Source organism: Nicotiana attenuata, unplaced genomic scaffold (genome assembly GCF_001879085.1).
Source record: "Nicotiana attenuata strain UT unplaced genomic scaffold, NIATTr2, whole genome shotgun sequence".
Classification (NCBI taxonomy): Eukaryota; Viridiplantae; Streptophyta; class Magnoliopsida; order Solanales; family Solanaceae; genus Nicotiana; species Nicotiana attenuata.
In genome coordinates this window covers 940,272-961,597 of record NW_017670299.1, presented here as the reverse complement: position 1 = coordinate 961,597, position 21,326 = coordinate 940,272, and the positions used below count along the sequence as shown (strand labels likewise).

Sequence of the window (21,326 nt, the reverse complement as noted above, 5' to 3'; positions counted from 1 at the left end):
TAATTTCTTAGATTTGTCCTCAATCTTGAAGCCGCTTGAAACCTTAACAATTTGTTCCTTAGATGGTGAAGCTGGTTTGTCTCTGCATCATTACAACACAGGTGTATCATCCACAAAGAGAAAACGAGTAAAAAATTAGACACCTGTAAACTATCCTGCAAATTGGACACCACTATCTTGTCTTTCTCTCCTTGCTGTGAATGCACTCAAATATCTTCCCATGCTGCTCCATCATTTGCCGCTTCTCTGACACAAATGAGCAACATGGGTGATGGAGGATCGCCTTGTCATAGGACCGTTGTTCTCTCGAAGAAACCTGTGGAATTTCCACTGACCTCAATTGAAAACTTCATTGTAGATATACAAATATAGATCCACTGTCCACTTTTCTCCTTACCCTATTCTCTCCAGATAAGTGTCCGGAAAGCCACATTCTAAAAAAAAAAGGGTGTCCGGAAAGCCACAGTTAACAGGTTGTAGGCCTTTTCCAGGTCTAATTTGCATTATAGATCCCATTCCCACCCCTTATCCTGGATGCAACTAACTTGTTCGCAACCAGTGCCTGCACCTATAAGGTGGCTGCTCTCCTTTAAAATTTAAAAATTAGATGACATGATGTCAATGTCTCAGAACACTTTTGTGGAAGGTGGAAATATTAGGTGTCTTTGATGTTCACAACTCTTGCCTTCTTTAGGGACAACGAATGAAAGATGCGCTAAGGCTCTTGCAGATTTGCCAATATCAGTTTTTGCTCTTTTCTCATAAGTGTCTTGGTAGCATTAAAGAAGGAATACACTTGAAAGTGTGAAAAGCTCGAATTGTGTAGTGCATTTGCTTTTTGAGGAAAGAGAATTGCTCCAGCATAAGTTTTGGACACTAGTTTTCGTGATTCTATATGTTGCATCGTTGTAGGATTATTCTAGTAATAGCTTTAACCATTCTTAAAGAGATCCGCCGAGATTCATTTTATAGTTACTTTACTTTTCCTGTAACCCGAGGACACCTTGTCTCCGCCTCTCTGTTGCTTTCCTCATTTTTTTATGCACAAATTATTTATCTTCCTTATACACGACTTTTATCAAATTTGTGATAGGCCCGGAATAAAAAAATATCATCAGAATGCTTGATGTAGCATCTCTGTTTTGGTCCATGGTAGTCCCCTTGCCCGTGCTTTAGAATACTAATATCGACTTAGTAATTGGAAAACCTGTCTGACAATTTCAGGATAAGCCTCCAGCTCTTCAAGACATTTTAACTGGAGAAATGATCCTTTTGTCCTCGAAGGATTTTCACCGGCAAGGCCATAAGGAGCGTGCACTAGCCATGCTGCATCAAATGATTGAAGATGCTCATATGGGGAAGAGACAGTTTCTTAGCGGTTAGTTTTTGCTTCTTTATCCTCTCTTTATGACATCTATTGTTGGTAGTTGCAAGTTTTGCGGGTTGGAGAATTAAATAGAATAAGTGGTGAGGCTATCTTATTGTTTTTCTCCCTTCATTTCCTTCCTCCTCTCCCTGTGCGTTTCGTCTCTATCTCTCCCTCTTTTTTGCTTCTACTTTTTTGATGTAATTGCATGTTTCAATTATGTTTTAATTCTTGAATGTTTAGCTAGATCCTTATGGATTTTTCTGTATGAGTGTACTTGCTCTCTCAAAAGTCATGCATATGAATTTTTGGTGCTTTGGAAAAATTTAGGTAAGCTCCACAATTTGGCAAGAGCTTTAGCAGATGAAGAAACAGAGAGGGAACAGGTTAAGGAGGATGGCTCACGTTCTGACAGGAAAGGATTGTTACTGTACAGCAGAAATGGTGTTATTGGGCTTGGGTTGAAAACCTTGAAGCAGCTTCCGATAACTTCAGCAGCTGGTGACAACAATATACCTTCTGGTGGCTATGATGTCAAGGAAACTGGAACGAGATTATTCGGGACGTTCAGCTCCAGAATGACCACATTTCTATCACAATTTATTCTCTACCTTGCTGCCATTGGGGACATTGTAGATGGGACTGATACCACTCATGACTTCAACTACTTCTCACTAGTGTATGAATGGCCTAAAGACGTAAGCTTTCTTTTTCCATCTTTTATTACCATTGCGGGGAACTGTGTGAACTGGCAAAAGTAACGTGAAAGTCTAGTAACAAGTTTTGTTGTAGAACCTTGGATTTGAATTTTATTAGGATCTCACATTCTTTAGAGGTAATATTTATGGTATTTAGCTAAGCAATACCGCTCCTCTTGCAAAGAAGATAGCAGATTGAGAGAGGATAAGGTTAAAGACAGGGGAAGCAACATGCTTGGTCTAAAATATTTCATTAGAGCTTTCTTGCTCTCACAAAATATTTGCTAAGATGATATTATTCTTATTTCTGTTTGGTCTTAACTTGCTCACCTTTCTGTTCATCACTTTGCTCGCAGCTTTTAACTCGTCTAGTGTTTGAGCAAGGCAATACCGATGCAGCTGAAAAGGCAGCAGAAATTATGAATGCTGATTTTGTTCATGAAGTGATTTCTGCTTGTGTGCCTCCAGTTTATCCTCCAAAATATGGTCATGGTTGGGCGTGCATCCCAGTTATTCCTACATACAATGAGAATTACTCTGAAAATAGAGTAATATCCCCTTCATGCAGAGAAGCCAAGCCTGGATCTTTCACCCCTTCCTCAGGGGATGTTGAATTACCTCTTTATCCTCTCCAATTGGATATAGTGAAGCATCTCATCAAATTATCCCCAGTTAGAGCTGTATTAGCGTGTGTCTTTGGAAGTTCTATACTTTATCGTGGCAGGGATACTACTGTATCTAGATCTCTGAAAAGTTGCTCGTTACAAACTCCTGATGCTGATAGGTTATTCTTTGAGTTCGCTCTTGACCAATCTGAGAGGTTCGTAACACACTAAATTGAGTTTGTAAAATGGATCACTAATATATGTGACATATGCGGATACTTTTTTCTTTTATCTTTTTGGTCAGTTTCTTGTCATGACTTCCTGAGCAGGTTCCCTACCCTGAATCGCTGGATACAGATGCAGACCAATCTTCATCGAGTCTCAGAATTTGCGATAATGGCTGATCACACAACGAGGGATGGCAAAGATGTACCTGAATGCAAAACTGCTATGAAGCGATTTCGTGATCATGATAGTGATGCTGAATCTGAAGTTGATGAACTTGCTGGTAGCAATAATATATCAACAAATGCCCAGGAGATCAAGAAAGAAGTGGGAGGATCTTCTGATCCTTGGCGCGATTCCCTAAAATCCGGAAGTTCTGATTGTACTACAGTTTTTCTTTCTTTTGATTGCGAGAATGAAGGCCCATATGAGAAAGCTGTGGAACGGTACTCCATCTCCTTAATTTTTGTTTTGACGATTGTTGTTCATATAAAGTTGGTCTTGCTTGTGTCAGCCATAGTGTTTTCGCTGATCTAACCTGCTTGTCTTGTGGGCTTAGCTTAATCATGAAGAAATTAGTATACGTATCGTGTTTGGGGAGCTGAAACTTGGTCTCACCCCCCATGAGCCAGCATAACAGTGGCTGAACTTTAGGGATTGGGTACAGGTCTGGAAAACAATGATCATTTGCAGCAGAAAGTGTAGAAGAAAACTGTTATAGAACATTAAAATATGAACTGCTAATATCTTCTGGGCTAAGGAGCAAGAAGATCCTTAAGAATTTTGCTAGTAGAGGAAATAATAGATCTCATGTATGAATCTTCTATAGGCTATTTGTTTTTTCAATGAGGTAAATAATATCATGAATGTGTGGGGAAACCCCTGTATGAGAAGTATACGAAAAAGTAGAGAACTTGTACAAAAATATTAAAAGTGGCTTAATCATCTAAGGTTACTTCTCAAATGTACGAAGTCATTCCAACACCATTCAAATGCTCTCCTATTTCTCTCTTTCCCCGGACCCCACTTGTGGGATTCCACTGGGTTGTTGGTTGTCGGTTGTCATATTACCCACGTAAGAGCTAAAGGGGGAATATCCTATGCGATGGATCTTCTCTTCCTTCTGGTATATGCTATGTGGCTATGCCTCCTTGACAGTGCTTGGCATCGGCCACTGTACTCCAAACTCCATTCGTTACCACCCACCACAATCGTGCTGTTACTTTACAATGCAATAAGAGATGATTCACTTCTTCTCCCGTACATATGCAAATGTAGCACCGACATAAATAATCATCCTTTCCGTCAGGTTCTTTGCTGGAAATGTTGCTCCTCTAGCGGCTAACCATGAATGATCCTTCTCTAGGCTGTTGTAGGAGATACGTGAAACTTATTTCCTAATATAGCATAAAGACAAATCTCCTTGTGGTGAAGCATAAGTTATGCACATACCTCTAGATTGAAGACAACGTGAGATTGTCAATGTTGGATATACGGGAGATTATGTATTATGCTTCCTTGGAAATCTTTTTTTGTTTGTATATTTAGCGCAAGTGAACCTTTTCTAGTTGAGACAACAGTTCTAAAGCGCATTCAAGTTATCTAAGTTGGTGCAGTCAGAATGAGCAGTGCTGGTGATAAGGCCCCACCAATCGTGACATTCTTTAAAGGTGCTGGAAATCCTTGAAGAATGACATTGTGGGTGTTTGTTAACCTGATAGCACTTTTGTCAGAAAGGCACACTTGCGAAAAGTTAAAGTACCACATTCATTGTCTTAGTACCAATGAAGATATAGGCAGTTGAACTGAAAGATTTCAAACCAATCAGTCTTCTGGGAAGCATGCACAAGATCATATCTAAAGTTCTAACAGAAAAAAATGAAGAAAGTGATGCGGTTGATTATCGGGAATCAAAATGCATCTACCTGGCAGAAGCAAATCATGGATACAACACTAACTGCTAAGAATGCTCTCCACTGAGAAAAGTGGAAGAAGGTATCCTTTGTAAAATGGATTTGGTAAAAGCATATGAAATTGTGAATTGGTTTTTTCTTCTCAAGAAGCTGAAACTGATGGGATTTGGTTGTAAGTGGATGAATGGATTAAATCTGTTGTCTCCTACCAGATTTTCATTACTTATTAGTTGAGCACCAACAGGTTTCTTTTCCTGCAAAAGGAGTCGAGACAAGGGGATCCTCTTTCTTCTTTCCTATTTCTATCGGTGATGGAAGCTCTCAGCTTGATGATAGATTTGGCGGTGAAGGTGGTTGAAGGTATTGGAATAAGTCAAGGAGGCAAAATCCCAGTAAAGTAACCCACATCTTCTATGCAGATGATACACTCATTGTTGTTGATTGTGAAACAATGCTGGGGAAATATTTAAAGATCCGTTTTTTGAGAAGAAAAATACTACTATCTTTATAAGTTGTTGCAGGTCTTCACATTAGCCCGGTCAACAACAGCATTATTTGTGTCAATGCTGGATAGGTAGTGGATGAGCTAGCTGGTTTCTGAAATTTAACAGTGTGGAAGCGTATAATTGAAAGGTCTGAAAGGAAACTAGGCCATTGGAAGAAGCCATATCCTTCATTTGGAAGAAGGTCGACACTGGTCAATAGTGTAATATAGTCTATTATATGGGATCCGTACATATCTAATGTCACTTGTCCCAACTCCTGCCAAAGTTGAGAAACAACTGGACACATTGAGATGTAATTTTCTTTGGCTAGGAAAACTATAAAGAAGGAATATACATTTGATCGGATGGTCTTTAATGACTAAAGCAAGAAGTAGTAGAGGGTTAGGAGTGAGGAAGCTAAGGTTTCATAGACAGCAACAACAACCCCAGTGTAATCCCACAAGTGGGGTCTGGGGAACCTACGGTTTCATAAAAAGAATATTTTGTTCAAATAGCTGGGGAGCTTCTATACATAAAATACGACCTGTGGCAGGAGGTATCATATCCAATTGTGGGATGAAGGACAATTGTGTCTTTTTTTGCATTGCAGGATAACAGAACAACTTTGGAGGATTTTCATTAATTTGAAAGGAATCATGTGGGTGATGCCAAGGAGTATTGTTGAAGTTCTAGAATTCTGGAACAGACTCAGTAGCTCCCCCAATCAGAAAGAGGAATGGAAGATTGTCCCAGCTTGCATTTGGTGGGCTGTTTGAAAAGAGAGAAACCAAAGATGTTTTGTAGATAGACATAGTACTATCCAGAAAATGAAAATGCATTGTTTAGCTCTTTTTTATTTTTGGTGTAAGCAAGAGTACATGGAAGATCTAGAATCTTCTGTTGATGTTTTAGGATCCTTGTAAGGACTTGGAAATCTTCCGGTACTACCCCCTGTAACTATGGATAGTTATACCTGTTTTGATACAGTTGCTATATATATGCAACAAATGTTACTTTCTCAAAAAACTAAAAAAACTGTTCTTGTGGTACAACTGCAGAAAAAAAATAAGGAATCCATGGTAGTGTTTACTGAAGTAATAAAACTAAATGTGGGAATGGTAGAGGGTTAGAATTTGGCAGGATAGGTGGCTGGAAAACTGCATGCTGGGGTTTCCTAATCTGTATAATCTGGTCACTGTCAAATTTTGCACTTTGGCTGACTGCCTTAATGACGGATGCTGGAACATGCAATTTAGAAGAAATTTACTAGAAATGTCAGTGAGCTGATTGGTACTTGAAGGTTTTTGCTCAAGGAAGACCAACACGATTCCCTTGTAGGTGTGATTGAAATCGATGGAAACTTCTCAGTAAAAGCATGTTATGATTGGTTGCTAGAAGGTATACTGGGACAGTGGCCAATTGACTATGGAACACGATCTGGATGATCACTGCTCCCAAAAAAAAAAAGGAAGAAAAGAAAAAGAAGTGGGTGGTTTTGTGTGGGTTTTTGACATGAAGCATGTCTAACACATGACAACTTGCAGAGGAAAGGGTTCAGCTGAGTAGTGCATCCTTTCACAGCAAAAATAACACTAAATCAGTGAAGCACCTACTCCTGCAATGTAAATACATATACTCCATCCGTTTCAATTTATGTGAACCTATTTGATTGGGCACGGAGTTTAAGAAAAAAGAGAAGACTTTTGAACTTATAGTGTAGAATGAGGCACATATATTTTGTGTGGCTATAATTCATTGCATAAAGGTAAATCGTTTCCAAATATGGAAAGGGGTCCTTCTTTTTGGCACAGACTAAAAAGGAAATAGGTTCATATAAATGGTAACGGAGGGAGTAGTAGATATTGTTTATGTTGTTGAACTTATTTGGAATTATTAGATGATATCTGGGAAGTTGGTGGATAGAGTAAGCAGCTGGTAGGGACAGAGGTGAAGAAGAGTCGGAGAAAGCTATGCAATGTCATTACTCTGTACTTTTTGCACATTTTTGGAGTGAAATAACCATATATGTTTTGAGGATAGAACTTTATCCTTATCTTTTGCATAACTCAAATACTTGGAGAATACGTACCTTTGGTGTATGGAGAGCATATAGAAGATCCTGAAAATGCTGTTGAATTCGAGTCCCTGCATACTTGAGAGGGAGAATTTCACACTCACTGTTGTGCTGACCAAGTACCTTGTTGGTGACACTTACTGTTAATAAAAGACTTACATTACTTATTAAAAAAAGAAGGTGGGTTTTCTGTCTAAATGGTGTTATATTTCTGCCTGCTTAAGCAGTTCTTGAGTTGAAATGACTATTAGCCGCTGAAACCACCTACCTCTTCCTAACAACTGTATTTTGGTTTCATTAACTCACCTTCAATAATGCATAGGGAACTGCATCCCTTAAGGGTGTTCTAGTTCACAAACCTCTTTGGTTTAAGCTGATTTGTTCTTTTTGCAAATTTCTCTATCTTGTATCTTATTTCCTTGTTTTCTACTCATCCTTTTCTGCGGTCTCTGTCTATAATTCCTTCCCGTAAGGGCTATGTTCACACTGCAGTTGTTGCAATTCACGGTTACTATTTTCTCTTTCATTATTGCAAACAATATATAGTGTAAGTTTTATGAATCTTAACAGTGGCTGCTGGAAGAGTGTAGGCTCACCTTTCACATTTTTTATGTCAACAGGTTGATTGATGAAGGAAAATTGATGGATGCTCTTGCCATTTCTGATCGTTTCTTGCAAATTGGAGCCTCAGATCGGTTGCTTCAGTTACTAATTGAACGCGGAGAGGAAAATATATTGTCTGGACAGTCTCAAGGTTACTCAGGCAACCGTAATTGGAGCCATAGCTGGCAGTACTGTCTGCGTTTGAAGGATAAACGACTGGCAGCTAGACTTGCACTCAAGTATGTCTATAAGTCTCCTTTTCTTCTGTTGAGTTCTTTATTATGTGTAAAATGGAAGTGATTTGGATGTGGGTTCATGCATCACTCCTCACCCTTGCAAACACTGGAGCTACAATTGGTTGGTTTTGCATGTTCCTGCTGACCCCCAGGGTACTCACCAAGCTATCACTTGCTGAACTTTTGAAACACACCAGTGAGAGATCGAGAGTAAAGTGGAGAAAAGGAAAATGATTTCCCTTTTTTGACTCTATATATCTAGATTCTAAAATACAACCTTCCCAACCCAAATGTAAACTGTAAGAATGGTTTCTTTGGCATCCCAGAATTGTGGCCAGCCCCTGTAACAGTGTTATCAAAGGCAAAAAGCGCAAAAAACCTCTAAGATCCATTGGGGCTTTAAGCGCAAAGTGCAAATAAAGCGTGGGCTTTAATGAAAAAAAGCGCAACTAGAGAAAAAGGAAAAATATGTATATGTAGTCTAAGACTAATAATTATAAGCACGAATAACAAACATATGGACAAAGAAATTGGAAAAATTTTACGATAAAGTGAAATATCAATTGTTTAATGTTGCTTTTTCAGGATTACACTCATTGGCAAGTAAAAGTATGCCTCAAAGCCTTGATGTGATACTAAAGCACCCACAAAGCGAAGTGAAGCGCTCAATATGTTTTGAGCATCGCTTCAGGGCTTAAGCGCGCCTTTGACAACACTGCCCTGTAATTCTTGTACTAAGTTAAAATGGATTAGTCTACTTTTGGACCAATTTACATGAAGTCCAGGCACAACTTCAAAGACATTTAAGATCACCCCTTAGGGGTCGTTTGGTTGGAAACAAGTTATCCCGGGATTAATTATTCCACCCTCCCATAGGGATAAATAAACACTACAATCCCGGGATTAGTTATAACACAATTTTTATCTCAACCAAACATGGGATAAACTCATCTCAAATTTAATCCCGGGATTAATTATCCCTTATCCCTCGTACCAAACGAGCCCTTAGGCACTTAATTCACCCACCTTAGGTTCACAAAAAATGAGGGTGTCATCAGCATACGAGAGATGTGAAATAGTCAAAGTATTTTCTTGCCCTCTGTTCACCTTGAATCCTTGATCCACCTTTTCATTTACTGCCAAATTATCATTCTATTGAGACCTTCCTTAAACAACAAGAACAAAAATGGAGTTGGATCGCCTTTTCTTAGATCCCTTTGAGTTGGAAAGAAACCCTATGGAGAGCCATTAGTTAGAATGGAGAATCTAACTGTGCTGATGCAAAACCAATCTCTGCCATTTCTTTTCAAAACCTAATTCATTATGCACATTTTGCAAAAAACCCAAGGTTACATGACCATATGCTTTTCCACTGTCAAGCTTACACGTGATCCCTGGTTTCTCTCTTTTGTGGAATCAAGGCATTCATTTGCTATTAACATAGCTTCCATTATTTGTGTTTTACAAAAGCCATGGTGTTCTGGAAATTAACTTAGGCATGATCATCTTCAATCTTATTGTAACCAATTTGGCAATAATTTTGTTGAAAAGCTTCCAATAAACCTATGGCCGTGAAGTCCTTAAGTTCTCTGGCAGCCTTCTTCCTAGGAATTAGTGCAATGTATGTAGCACTGGAGCTCTTTTCTGACTTTCATGTTGATGGATATGTTCATTGGCCCTGATAATATCTTCTTCCATAGGTTGACCAACATTTTTGAAAGAACCACAGTGTACCCATCCGACCCTCGTGCTTTGTCACTTGCACACTTTTTAACCACATCAAGGACCTCTTCTTCATCAAAAGGCCTTTGTAATCAGTTGTCTTTCTCACTGATCTTTGTGGCATCTCCCATGTTGAGTGATGGAGGTCCAATCTTTAGTCTCGGTGTAGAGTTTTTCATGAATTCTATTATTTCTTTCTTCATTGCTTTTGATTCCTCCTTCATTGTGCTATTTACTTCTATTTTCTCTACGGGGTTGTATCTCCTATGGCCTGGCCATCTTCTGAAAGAATTTAGTGTTCCTATCCCATTGTTTTTGCCATAAGAATCTTGAGTTTTCTCTCGAGGAGATTTCCTTTGGCTTTGCAATTTCCTCCATCTCCATTTTAATTATTGGTTTTTCTACCAATTCATCCTCCGTCGATTCCCCTTCTTCCATCTTTTTATCAGTGTCTCGTATCTGCCTAACAACTCAAATTTTCCTCTTATCTAATTTCTGACAGTTTCTCCAATCCATTTCTTCAATTTCGACTTTAGTAATTTTAATTTTTGCTCCAAATGTAATGTGGACTACCCTTGACCATAAAAGAAGACCACCATGTTAAAATAACTTCAAAACCCTCTTTTTAATAGCCATCAGTTTTCGGATTTAAAATAGCTGTTACTTCTTTCCCATTCCATTGTAGAAGTAGGGGAGTATGATCTGAGGAAAGTTTGGGCAGTGTAATTATTTTATAAATCTGAATTCCTCATCCCATTCTACTGAGAACATGATCCTATCAATTCTAGATGCAACTGTGGAGTTATCCCTTAGAGTTATGTAAAAAAAACTACCAGAGAGTGGTGGACTAATTAGCCAAGTTCCTTAATTTGTTCCCAAAAAGACCACATATTTCTGGTTCTTCTAGTTCTAGTATTATTTTTGTTCTCTCCCACATATCTTGTAAGTTTGAAATCCCCACTAGTAACCCATGGGCCGTGGCTTAAACCTCTGGCTGTAGCCATTTCCAGCCATATGTCTTCTCTTCCCTTCCCTCTGTTAGGACTTAGGACCGTAAATCCCTATAAGATGTCAGTTGAATTTCTCGAATAGGCTTTCAGAAAGCATAGTGGAGCTGTAAAACCCTATAACAACTAGCATACGTTTACACTATTGTAAGGTCTGCGTACACTCTACCCTCCCTAGACCCCACTAGTGGGATTCTACTGGGTTGTTGTTGTTGTTATCCCATAGAACTAAGATGCTTCCCTTGCTTCCTTTACCCTCTTAAGTGTGCATAACCATCCCATCTATTCGACCAAAGCTGTCTCACCGTAGAAGTGGAGATTAATTCAGTTCGGTCTCCATTTCCAATAGATATCTGCTTTCCATTTGAGTGTCAACATCTTCAAAACCCTTATCTTTACCATGCTGTTAAGATCTCTGACGTTCCAGCTTACAATTTTCAGCTTCACGATTCCTCAAAATTTAACAACCTCCCTTGAATCTTTCACTACTTTCCCCGTAATTGACATTGAACTCTTGGTCTTTGAGTTCATTTTTCACACATTTTAGCCTACTCCATTAACAATGGTGCTTTTTGGAGACCTTTAAGTCTCTTCGTGTCAATTTTGGTGAATAATTGTATTGCCTCCCTTTCAAATCCTTCAAAATCCAACCCATCTGCTTGCTCTCAAGTCCAACTCGTGATTTCTGCTCCATGGCTTGTTGGGTTGAAGGTTCGGCCGTTGCTGGTTCTGTTAATGGAGGCCCAAAAGGATTGAGCTTATTAATAATGGAAAGCTTTTCTTGTTGAGGGCCTCGGGCCCTTTTATTTTGGAATGGAGCATGTGTCTCGCATCTAGTATTGGGATTGAATTCAAAATTCGAATCCCACACTTGCCCATTCACATGATTTCTCGTACCCAATGGCATGTCTATTGAACTGTGGTGGTCTCGAAACAAGGTTCATCATCTTCATTATCTCGGGGGACAACATTAGATTGATGAGCTCCCATTTTCCAACAAACTATTATGGTGCTCTCTACCCAATGGTGATATAAACTCTAGTTCCCTCGAATCCACCATGACTGATCTCGTAATACGATCTGATAGTCCCCTAGCCTAGAGGTGGTTTTCCTAGGTTTCTCCTCTGTTTCCGAGCACCCGCCACACTATTCCCTTACTTTGAAAACCCTATCAGATCGTAGATGTAGTGGCATGTCCAGTAACCTGACCCATATCCATTCTGGCTCAAAGTGCTCGAGATACAACCCACTTCTGGTGATCACGAATGTAAATTTAGACTCATATTTTTCCCACTCCGACTCCCATTAAAGATCCTTCTTGCCTCCTTTTTTGATGGTAGTTCAAAAAGAACCTTTAGGCCATTCGTTCAAAGACCCTGCAACTATTGCGAATCTGAGTTCATTGCATGTTGACATCTCCTGTGTTGCCCTTCAAATCTTCCACCAGACAATTTTGTAGAGACTCCATTGTCTGATTTATACAGTTTTAGTCTCCAATAGCTTTTTGGCTGTGGTTTCAGTTTCAGACTTATTTCTTCTTCGACCATCTTCTTGTTTTCATTGCTTCATCAAAGCTCCCTTGTTACTTCCCTTTGAGGAGTTGGGCCTTTCCTGTGAACTTTTAAATTTTGTGTGCAACATCCACCCATCCTGTATTCTCCGGTCACCTTGCCTTGCACAGATAGATATAAACCTACCATGAATTTTGAAGTTTTGAACCACTGAGTCTTCATATAGTTGATCCATCTGAGTCCATCTTTTGACCTTATTGCCATGACACTCCGACATGCAATCATCATACGACAGGTCCATAGTAGCATCTTTGTATTGATTGTCAGTTTTCTGATGAAGTTCTTTCTCCTCTTCATCCATTCATACTAGATGCCCTAGCTGATGCAATTTCAGTAATATCGAAAGATTTCGAGCCCACGATGAAGAGTAACTTCCTTAACATATTGGACGGAATGAGTTTTAAGACAATAATTCTAATCAATGATTGATAAAAAAAAACCTGAAATCAAGGATTAACAGAACTTCCTGGAAAAAATTAACCTAACTCGAAATCTAGGAGAAAAGTTGGACTTTCTATCTCCAAGTCTGCCAACTTTACCCGGATATTTGTCTCTTTTCTTTGCTTCTCTAAAGTGAGATACCCTTGGTATGGTAAAATTACTGTAGTGTAGTCAATCTTCTTCTTCTTCTTTTATTTTTTTGTTTGGGGGGTGGTGGTTAAATTCACCTTGTATTTGTGGTGAGGTTCGGCATAGACCTCTACCAGTATTTTAAAAGTGAATAGGGGGGCCTTAATGCCATACATCCACTGAACCTATGTCAAGAGCAGACGTGCCCACTGCTTTACATTTTCATTTTGTCTACAAAAGGTGATTCAGTGAGAACCTTCTTTAATAGTATTTAGTATATCTTGGTATTTTAACAGATAATTAGTTTTATTAATTGATTTATTTATTTTTAAATTCAGACTATCGCACAGATTAGGTTTGCTCTGGAAGTTTGATATTTAGAAAGCTCAGCTCTATTTTTTTGTGTACTCCAGATATTTGCATAGATGGGAACTGGATGCTGCTTTGGATGTTCTCACTATGTGCAGCTGCCACTTGCTTGGAAATGATCCTATTAAAGATAATGTATGCCCGTACTGTGGTTGTGTAATCTTGCACTTGTTGCTTTTCTAGGCATTATTTTTTGTATATGATTTATCTATATGTACTTGGATTTGCCTTGGAATGCTAACTTTATATCTGTTTTCTTGATGCATTGATGGTACAACTAGGTTGTTCAGATGAGACAAGCTCTCCAGAGGTACAGCCATATATTAAGTGCAGATAACCGCTTCCACAGCTGGCTAGAGGTTATTATTAGTTCATTCCTTGCTTATTATAGTTAGATTCTGGGAAACTGTAAGATTATATTTGTTCGTGTTTCTAGAGCTCTTCTTTTTCTGTCGCAGTGTTTGTTTTCACCTTTTCATCTCATGTGAAGCATTTCTTTTGAATTTTTAGGTGGAGTCCGAGTGTAAAGAAGATCCTGAGGGTCTTGCCCTTAGACTAGCTGAGAAGGGAGCTGTTTCTGCTGCTTTAGAGGTGGCTGAAAGTGAAGGGCTATCTATTGAACTGCGCAGAGAGCTGCAGGGGCGTCAACTTGTGAAGCTTCTTACAGCAGATCCTTTAAACGGTGGAGGCCCTGCAGAAGCTTCACGTTTTCTTTCTTCTTTACGTGACACTGCAGATGCTTTACCTGTTGCAATGAGTGCAATGCAGCTTTTGCCCAACCTACGATCAAAACAGCTTCTTGTAATGACGTTTCCTCCTATAACATTTCTCTATCAGAGTTGCTCTGAAATTGATTGCTATCAGCCTTTAAAAATTCTCCTCGCAAATAATTCAGTTTTTTAGTTTATTTTATTTTTGTTTCTCTGAAGGTTCACTTTTTCCTGAAAAGAAGGGATAATAATTTATCAGAGTCGGAAGTTTCCAGGCTCAACTCCTGGGCTTTAGGGTTACGTGTTCTGGCTGCTTTGCCATTACCATTGCAGCAAAAATGCTCTCCCCTACACGAGCACCCTCATTTGATTCTAGAAGTTTTGCTGATGAGAAAACAACTTCAATCTGCATCCCTGGTAATAAGTTGCAAGCATATAGAAGGTTATTTTTTTCATTTCTGTCATTATCTTTGATGTGGTCTTGGTTTTTTGCTTGCAGATACTTAAGGAATTCCCCTCCCTGAGAGACAACAATATGATTCTTATATATGCTGCCAAAGCTATCGCTGTCAGCATTAGTGCTCCTTCCAGGGATCCGAGGATTTCAATTTCGACTCCAAGAGCAAGACAGAAGACAAAAATGGGAACACCTACAAGGTCATCATTCACTAGTAGCCTTAGTAATTTTCAAAAAGAGGCCCGCAGAGCATTTTCTTGGGTCCAAACTGGAGATAAAGGTGCATCAAAGGATACACATAGGAAGAGAAAGAGCTCTGGTGTAATGCAATCTGAGAGAGTGGCGTGGGAGCCAACTACTGCCATTCAGGAAGACCGTGTTACACTATTTTCTGCAGATGGGCAAGAACGGCTGCCTGCTGTTGCTATTGCTGAGATGTGGATGCTCACAGGTGACCCAAAGAAGGATGAAGCTGTGCGTTCATCGCATCGATATGAAAGTACCCCGGATATTACTCTTTTCAAGGTATGGTTATTTTCTTTAATCAGTATGTTTCTGCTGGACCACACCTGGCACAAGTTTTGAGGTGATTCTTTTGCCTCTATTAACTGAAAATCTATTGATTCTGATTTTTCATAGGCGGAAACGAATTCTTGCATTGCTAATTGTTTTTTGTCGCACCTAGAATTAAATACTTCCTTTTAATTTCCGCAGTAGCAAATTTACTCTTCTCTGCATTAGAAAGTTTCTTTTTGAAGATGGTGTTACTCAGAAATATGTATTCAAAGGTAATCAATCCATATGCTTGTAAGGTAATTATTTAATTAAATACATAAATTCCTAAGGTATCATATATAAACTACTAGTCCTGCAAAGCCCGTGCTGAGCCCGGGCCCAAGATCAAGGCAATAAAGTCCATTATAATGGTTTTACTTAATAATAATAATAATAGTTTTTGTTATGTTTTTAGGCACAACTTTTTTAAGATCATCGCTTATTAACCATTTATTATTCATTATTTATGTTTTCTAATCATATCATTAGATAATTTATTAAAAAAAATATTTATAAGAAAACAAGTGTGCTAAGGAATAAGCATATATCAAAGGGAAAGGTAACTTGATATTTAGTAACATAATTTAAAGTATGTAAAATTATTCCAAATGGACTATAATCATAGATTAAAGAAGATATTTTAATATTTTATGAATTTGTGAACATATAATTTCTAATTATAGGTAGAAATAAAGAAGATATTTTAATTTATTATTTTTGGTATTTATTGATTAACTACTCATAATTTCATATGACCATATTTTATGCTAGAAAAAATATGGTGATTAAAGCCTAGGTGTAGATGAAATTCAGAAATACCCAAATTCATTAAAACAAAGTCCAAGAATTAACTTAGTTTTCATTAACTCATTAATGCTTTATTTTTAAAAGAAAATTCCGCTATACCCAACCAATTAAGGATTATATGATATCTGACAAATTAAATTGTTTTAAGAAAAAAAAAAAAATCTTTATTTCAATAGCATGTGACCATCAACCGTATTTAATAAATGTGAGATTACAAGTTGATCACTTGCTAAGCACCTCTCCCTTTTCCTTTGTTCTATCCCCACTTAATTAAGTAAATTGGATAAAAAGTAAATATTTTTTTTATTTGATTTTCAAGATTCTAATCTATTAATTTTAAAAAAGTTTTGAAATTTATTTTCTATTGTATAATTGGGTTAAATCACTAAATCTAAACTTATATTTTCAAAATAATTTTTCTATTAAAAATAAGATCGAAGAGAAATTTAATTATAATTGTAGAAATTACCATGAAAATTTGATCGATAGAGTACTCTCCCTATCAAATGAGTTCTTCAAGGTTATTATTATCAGCATTTTAGATTTATCTTTGTGCATAATTATTCACCATCATTCCCAACTTTTCAAGCATTTTGAAGGGCTCAAAGTTTAATATATTTACCAAATTAAATATAGGAACCTAAGCAAAAAAGAAATAAAGTGGGGGCAAAAAACTTATGGTACATACTTCACCTGCAAAAAGTTAGGTTAAGGAGCTATGTATTACCAAAAGGGGTTTGAAAGTATCTTGATTTATTGGAAACATACCAAGTATGTGAAGTAATAAATAGCAAACCCTTTTGGTTGGCAAGCTAACAAGATAGTTACAATGTAACTAAGGACTGCAAAACTCTTTACATGGTCCCTTATATATAGTAGTAATATGATTCTTATATTATACTCCTTATTCAAGTACAATGAGTATAGATACATATTCACTTGATAATCTAGCAGATTTCTCAAACTCAAAGTAGGGGAAACCAACTTGAGTTTGCTTATTTTGAAAATACAGAAAGTTGATGCCTAAATCTCGCTGGAATAGTGCACAATTACCAAAAAGAAAAACGGCGCTGGAATTCTTTCCTTCCGGAAATCCGTTGGTAATGGTAGAGCGAGAGAAAGTGCTTTTTGCACTATTCACAAAAAGGAATCTATTCTCAATCACCAAAAAGAATATGGTCTTGCACATCTCAGAACATCATCTGTAACTTGAATTGGCAGAACAATAACAAGAAATTCAACGTTTAGAGGATTGCGTTAGCCCCGTTAAAAGTAGAAGCGCCAGTCACCAGAGAGATGATTGGTACTTGAACGATCCTAGAGAAAGGAGAGGTGCTTGAATGGTCATATAGAGATAAGGGCACCGGTTGCCGCAGACAGGAACATCATCGGGCACTTAAAGGAAGAATAAAAGAAGAAAACATTGGCCGGACGGGCAGTACATTGGCCGATACTGCCTGCCGGTAACGGAAGCTATTTGAGTCTCTACCAAGATTATTGAGAAGTGTGTAATCATCTCATCTAATAGCTTAAGCCGTAAGAAAGAGCACACTTCTATTCATTTAATTATTTCTTCAATAATGTGTAATACTGAGCCTTTCTAATTTTATGTGTCTGGTAAACATGACTATTTGATCAGGTAATTTCTCATTGTCTAAGTATTGTTGTTATACGGAGATAGTTGGACAGAAAGAATGAGCGGCTGCATAATTCATGCTGATTTTAAATGGCTGATGTGAATTTTGGATTGGGATGGTTTGACGTGCAGGACGTTAATATTTTCATGGCATTACCCCTCTTTATTGCAGAATATGATCCCTATGTCATGAAAGTGGAATTTACGCCTTGAATTGCACATGTTCTGTTTTTTCTCTTGTGGGTATTAAGTGATACCTTTCTGGCCTGGAGTTTGAGATTGTCCGAATAAGAGACTGAGTTTTTTCTGTATCTATGCTTTCAGGAATTGCTCTTATTCTAATTATGTTCTGCACTCTAAAACATGCTAATTTGACTGTTCTTTTTTTTTTTCTTCTTTTCTTTCTGAAATTCTTAATATTTTTACTTTGGATTTAAGGCACTGCTTTCAATGTGTTCGGATGAGAGTGCATCTGCCAAAGGTGCCTTGGACTTGTGTGTTGGACAGATGAAAAGTGTATTAAGCTCCCTACAGTTACCTGAGAATGCAACAATGGAAACTATTGGCCGAGCATATCATGCCACAGAAACTTTTGTTCAGGTGTCTACTCTGCACTCAATGAAGACTAAATGAAAATATTCATGAAATAGTGCAGTAATATGTTGAGTTTTGATCTTGTAGGGCCTGCTTTTCGCGAAATCCCTCCTTAGAAAGCTTTCTGGGGGCACTGACTTGTTAAGTAGTTCAGAAAGAAGTAAGGATGCTGATGATGCATCTTCTGATGCTGGAAGCTCTAGTGTGGGTAGTCAGTCGACTGATGAGCTGTCTGAAGTACTGGCACAAGCTGAGACGTGGCTAGGACGTGCTGAATTGCTGCAAAGTCTTTTGGGTTCCGGAATAGCTGCCTCACTGGATGATATTGCTGATAAAGAGTCATCTGAGCGACTTCGGAATAGATTAATTCTAGATGAAAGATACAGCATGGCTGTCTACACTTGCAAGAAGTGTAAGGTAGTATGGAAGATAATTTTTTTATGTGCATGATTGTCCTCTTTGCACCATAAAGTAAATTCTAATGGTAACTTACTTTCAGATTGATGTTTTTCCTGTGTGGAATGCATGGGGTCATGCTCTGATTAGGATGGAGCGCTATGCACAAGCTCGTGTGAAATTTAAGTATGTAGGAATAATATTATTTCCTACTTTTGTCAACCACCAACAAAACCTATTTTTGAATTCTTGTCTCTGTACTGTTCTTACCATTTGACAATTTCTAGGCAAGCACTTCAATTGTACAAGGGTGATGCTGCAACTGTTATAATGGAGATAATTGGCACCATTGAAGGAGGTCCACCGGTAGATGTTTCATCTGTTCGGTCCATGTAAGATAGTAAATATTTTTGTCTGTATATATTGGTGACTTAATATGAGGAAGACATGAGATATCTTATCTGCAAATGTTGGTCCTGCTCTTTCTTTTGTGCATGCAGTTGAATCTCCTCTTCTTCTTAGGTTATTTTAAAGTAACAGCATTTAGGGGCTAGTGCTATATTTATAAGATGTCATTGTCAAAGAATGTCCTAGATTTATTGTGCAAGGGGTTCTAAGGGATTTATAATGCCTGAGCTACTCCACCCATTGCTTTAAAGTATTGGGGTTGGATGCTGAGATTTTTCACATTGGTAGGCCGATTTCACATCTTTTCTCTATACCCACTCTTATGTTTCTGGACTCCTCTCTCAACACAATCCATCGAGCTGCTTTGTGCCTCTCTCTGAGTTCAGCTCATCGAGCGATTAACTCTGTTCTAGAACCACTCCTTAGTTTGTCGATTCTTTTCATTCTGGTCCAAGCTCACTCCTTAACCATCAAGCATACTCTTTGCTCCAGGCCCAGCTTTCAGCCCCTTGAGCCGCTGTAGTCTTCTCAAAAAAAAAAAAAGGGTCTTCATTCCACGTGTAAACCATTGAATCAGGTTTCACATGCAGGAGGGTGTTAAAAACATGTCCTACATGGATTATGTATGGTTCTAATGGGATTTATAATGTCCTGAGCTACTCTACCAATGGTCCTAAGGATTCTGGTTGGATGATCAGTCTCTTTTAAAGCCACATCTTATGAGAGAGAGTATTTAAATCCAACATCAAATTTGGTTTAAACGTAATTTTCTCTTCGACGATATTCTAGGTTTTTTTATAGTATGTCTTCTGTTATTTGGGCTGTGCACTTAGGAGAAAAATCAGTTGCTGCCACCATGGAGCAACCGTTTACTTTTTTTTTTTTATATATATATAAATTCTTTTCTTCTGTCTTTTCTTTTCTTTTTCTGCTGGGTGAGAGGTACGGTGGTAGTTCATGTTTCTATTTTACTTGGCGATCATAGAATTCCACCTAGAATACCAAACTTCTGAATGGTTTGGCTGTTAAACTTTGCAATTTTACTGAACTTTCTTCTAGTCTGTTACATTATACCGAATTTTAATCTTCTGTTCTCCAGCTGCTGGTGCCGTATTGATGTTGATTGTTAGTCATTTTGTGTTTGAATAGTATCTGGTTTTTTTCCTGTTTTGACAGTCTACTAACTGGTTTCTGGCATAGGGTACAGTAGATTTTGTAGACCATGTGATTGGAAGAATGAACTTCAAGTGGTTTGGAGTTGCTTTTGGCCATCTTGGCTGTTGTTATGTATTTTGTTTTCTCATTGCAACTTCCATCACCTCTCTTTTGAGCAACTCTATTATTTCTAGCGTAACTTAGTCAATAATGTAAAGGTCTTCTCTTTGGTCACTCTTACTGTACTCTGACTGAGATAAACAAAAAATGCTTCATCCGGTTCATTTCTCTATTGGGATGTTTAGCTTCTCAATTAATGTTAAATTCTCATCTTGGTTTTTCTGACAACAATGCAAGGTATGAGCATTTGGCTCGAAGTGCACCAGCCATTTTAGATGATTCTCTCTCTGCTGATTCCTATCTCAATGTCTTATACATGCCATCCACTTTTCCTCGGTCAGAGAGATCCAGGAGATCTCAAGAAGCCTTAAATGACAGTTCTTCCAACAATACATACTTCGAAGATGGACCCAAGAGCAACTTGGACAGTGTTAGATACCTTGAATGCATCAATTATTTTCAAGAAGTAAGTCTATTTTTACCTAGAACAGGTACACTTTGGGATTACTCTATTGTTTTTCCCAAGATCCTCGACCCAATTGTTATCTCGATAAGCATGCTTGAAGCATCTGTATCAGTGTTATATCAAAGTATTAGTTGTAGCAAATTGATCTTTGGTTATTCCCATTGGAACAATTGAATGAGCTATGCATCAGTCTGAACTATAGTATTCCCTTCATTATCTTGCATGAGTGTGCACTATATATAGTTAATTAGTCAAAGAATGCATTGTGTCTCTTCGTGTGTCAGGTATGAAGGCTGAGTTCTTTATCTTTTTTCTATATCTTAGTCTTTTTCACACTAAGCTTCTTTATCTTTTAATTAAGAAGCTTGGAGTTTGTAAATTACAAATGACAAGCGAGTATAAGCTTTCAACTAGGATGCTTTAAATCTCTTGATACTGATTAATGTGATTGGAAAAAGAATTTTTAGAAAGAAATCATTTCCATAAAATAAGTTCCTGTCGACCTTATAAAAAAATATTACACCTCTTTTTCTGTTTTCCCTTTTTGTTTTGTTTTCCAAGAAATAAAGAAGAATTAT

General features: G+C 37.8%; 1 protein-coding gene across 2 annotated transcripts in view; it reads left to right on the top strand.

Moving 5' to 3' along the window:
* LOC109237452 overlaps positions 1-21,326 on the top strand; it is an 80,856-nt gene that overhangs the window by 40,457 nt on the left and 19,073 nt on the right. For both annotated transcript variants that reach the window (XM_019403759.1, XM_019403760.1), the window contains 15 exons: positions 1,225-1,378; positions 1,697-2,064; positions 2,421-2,884; positions 2,999-3,340; positions 7,987-8,208; positions 13,489-13,579; positions 13,726-13,803; positions 13,955-14,245; positions 14,374-14,571; positions 14,654-15,136; positions 18,048-18,209; positions 18,291-18,620; positions 18,703-18,785; positions 18,887-18,991; positions 20,520-20,748. In XM_019403759.1, the coding sequence (XP_019259304.1) occupies positions 1,225-1,378; positions 1,697-2,064; positions 2,421-2,884; positions 2,999-3,340; positions 7,987-8,208; positions 13,489-13,579; positions 13,726-13,803; positions 13,955-14,245; positions 14,374-14,571; positions 14,654-15,136; positions 18,048-18,209; positions 18,291-18,620; positions 18,703-18,785; positions 18,887-18,991; positions 20,520-20,748 (3,600 nt within the window). The remainder of the gene's footprint in view (positions 1-1,224; positions 1,379-1,696; positions 2,065-2,420; positions 2,885-2,998; positions 3,341-7,986; positions 8,209-13,488; positions 13,580-13,725; positions 13,804-13,954; positions 14,246-14,373; positions 14,572-14,653; positions 15,137-18,047; positions 18,210-18,290; positions 18,621-18,702; positions 18,786-18,886; positions 18,992-20,519; positions 20,749-21,326) is intronic.